Raw genomic sequence first — 2,225 nt, forward strand, 5'->3', positions numbered from 1 at the left:
CTGCTCCCCACGAGCCACTACACCCCAAGCCACCCGCGCCTTCTTTCCGATCCCTGCGCCGAGCGTATCCGATCATGCCGTCGCACTCCCCATTTCCCAAAGGTTATCTGGCGCAGCGATCTCCCTATATACCGTATGGGACGGCGGTCAAATGCTCGCGAGCACTTCAGCACGGTACGCTCATGGCTTCGCACTGCGGTACGCTGGGGACGGGACGGGAGAGGAAAACTTGATTAATCGATGGCTGCGGAAGATTGGGGTGCTCTTGGGGTGCGTCGCACTACAGTCTCGTCGAGTGTGAACGTACTCACCATGTCAAACCAGGTTGCGCTCGATTTTCCGGTGACGACGGTGTACCACATGTCAGACCTGCGCCCATCGGTCGCCCTATTAAGATTAGCCAGGTGCTCAAGCGGCCCGTGCACAAACAACGACCAACTCGACCTGCGCATGGACAAGCTTACCGGCTGTCCCGACGAGGCTGTGCTCGCGATTGCCGAGACCGCCGCGCTTGCGCACTGGAAGAAATCATCGGGCCCCGGCGCTGACGAGCACACGCGGCATACGGTCGCCAGTATCTGGCGCGAGACGGCTGTGCTGTACCTGCACACCGTCATCAGTGATGCCCACCCAGGTGAGCACCGCCCCGTCCGCGCTCGCTTGAACCACGCAACTGATGTTTGTCGCGTCTTCCTCACAGGCGTCCCCGAGATCGTCAAGGCGACGAACCTGGACACCTGGACTACGGAACCGAACGGCGCGGCCACGAACTATTCGCGGAGGGCACCGCGCGCGGACACCCGACTCCCTACGTTCGTGAGCAGACCACCGCCCTCAGGCGGAACGCGAATCGTCTTCGCCTGCCATGCCGTCAGCCAGGGTGGTTCGTTGCCCGACACGCGGACTGAGGACGCGCATGACCGCGCCGGGCAGCTCTCGTTTGTGCAACCTCCTCGGCCTGTTTGGCGTGTCGTAGCGGATATGGCGACGAGGCGATCGGGGACGTCTGCCGGCAGCGGTCCCGAAGAGCTCGCAGACGAGCACGAACATTCGGCGTGGCGGAGACGAGGCGGCGGTTAGGGTAAGAGACCTCGTTTCTTCTGATTTTGGCCACCGTGCAAACTTACTTTCAAAGTGTGAGTTATTTATGCAGTTCTGCGCAGGTTTTCTACCATAAAGATTGTGGTACAATCTAGGGGCTGTTACTTCCATTTTCCTACACCGTAAAAATTGAGCTCAAACTTGAAGTCGTTCTGGTAATATCTGCAACAAAACTTTGCATCACATGTCAATTTTTTCGGTAATTGATTACCTTGAGAGACTGTAAACAAAACCTGTAGTTGTGCCCAGTTTTTACATAGAAGTAATTTGAGATAAAATTTCCCATTTGGGATATGTTTTAGATGAAATTATTAGAGCAACAAAACAGTACTGCAACAGGGAGCTGCCAGCTTGTTGACGCGCGTGCGATCAGTGATTTGCTTGCCGTAGATGGAATTTCTGTGATGGCTACCAGAGGACCTCGAATACCTCGTTACCTTCAGCGTGACTTGGTGCAACCAGCTGTATATATATACACACAACACGCCCTTCTACACCGTGACTAGCAAGTGATGTCCTTCGCCTGTGCAACTACGCACTTGGGGCCCTCTCTTCACTGATCTCACGGTGTTAACGAGTTGTGCGCACCACTCTGTAGCTCAATCCTAATTTTATTCATTGCTGAGAAGTCTGGAGCACAAGGCGAGCATCTGCGCCCAGGCGTTGCCTCTTTCTAGGTTTTGAAATATTATCTATCTCTTCTTCCTTGCTACCTTCTTGAGTATTCTGCGTGTTCTCTTGAGCACACTTTGACACACCCCATCCACCTGGACCGTTGCTTCCTTTATATGCACTCTTTTGCATCCCAGGTTTATATCTTCCAATGCTATCCTTCCGAGCATGCTCACGTGCTGCAAACATCGGTGGTACAGCTGGACTATTCAGGCATACAATGATCCTACGTGAACAGAACACAGTTTAGCTATGTTAAATTAGGCATGGACAATATACGTACAGAGGATTCTTTTATCCTGCACCTTGACGGTAGACTCTTCGTGCGACTGCACAGTACTCCAGGGGGCCGATAGCAACCTTGTGTGTCTTGTTGACGATATAGTGGAAAAGCTCTGAGGTTCTGTTGTTCCCTGTAATCTCGTTGAGGCACAGGGTTAGCAGGATGGTTT

General features: G+C 53.3%; 1 protein-coding gene across 1 annotated transcript; it reads left to right on the plus strand.

Annotated features, from left to right (window-relative positions):
* Positions 1–240: 240 nt before the first annotated feature.
* On the plus strand, positions 241–1,080 carry PHACADRAFT_203249 (uncharacterized protein; the record flags this gene model as incomplete). The annotated part of the gene is made up of 3 exons (XM_007403282.1): positions 241–270; positions 325–634; positions 701–1,080. 3 exons carry the CDS (start codon positions 241–243, stop codon positions 1,078–1,080), a joined length of 720 nt encoding a protein of 239 aa, XP_007403344.1.
* Between the last annotated feature and the right edge of the window lie 1,145 nt (positions 1,081–2,225).

Source organism: Phanerochaete carnosa (assembly GCF_000300595.1).
Source record: "Phanerochaete carnosa HHB-10118-sp unplaced genomic scaffold PHACAscaffold_970, whole genome shotgun sequence".
Lineage (NCBI taxonomy): Eukaryota > Fungi > Basidiomycota > Agaricomycetes > Polyporales > Phanerochaetaceae > Phanerochaete > Phanerochaete carnosa.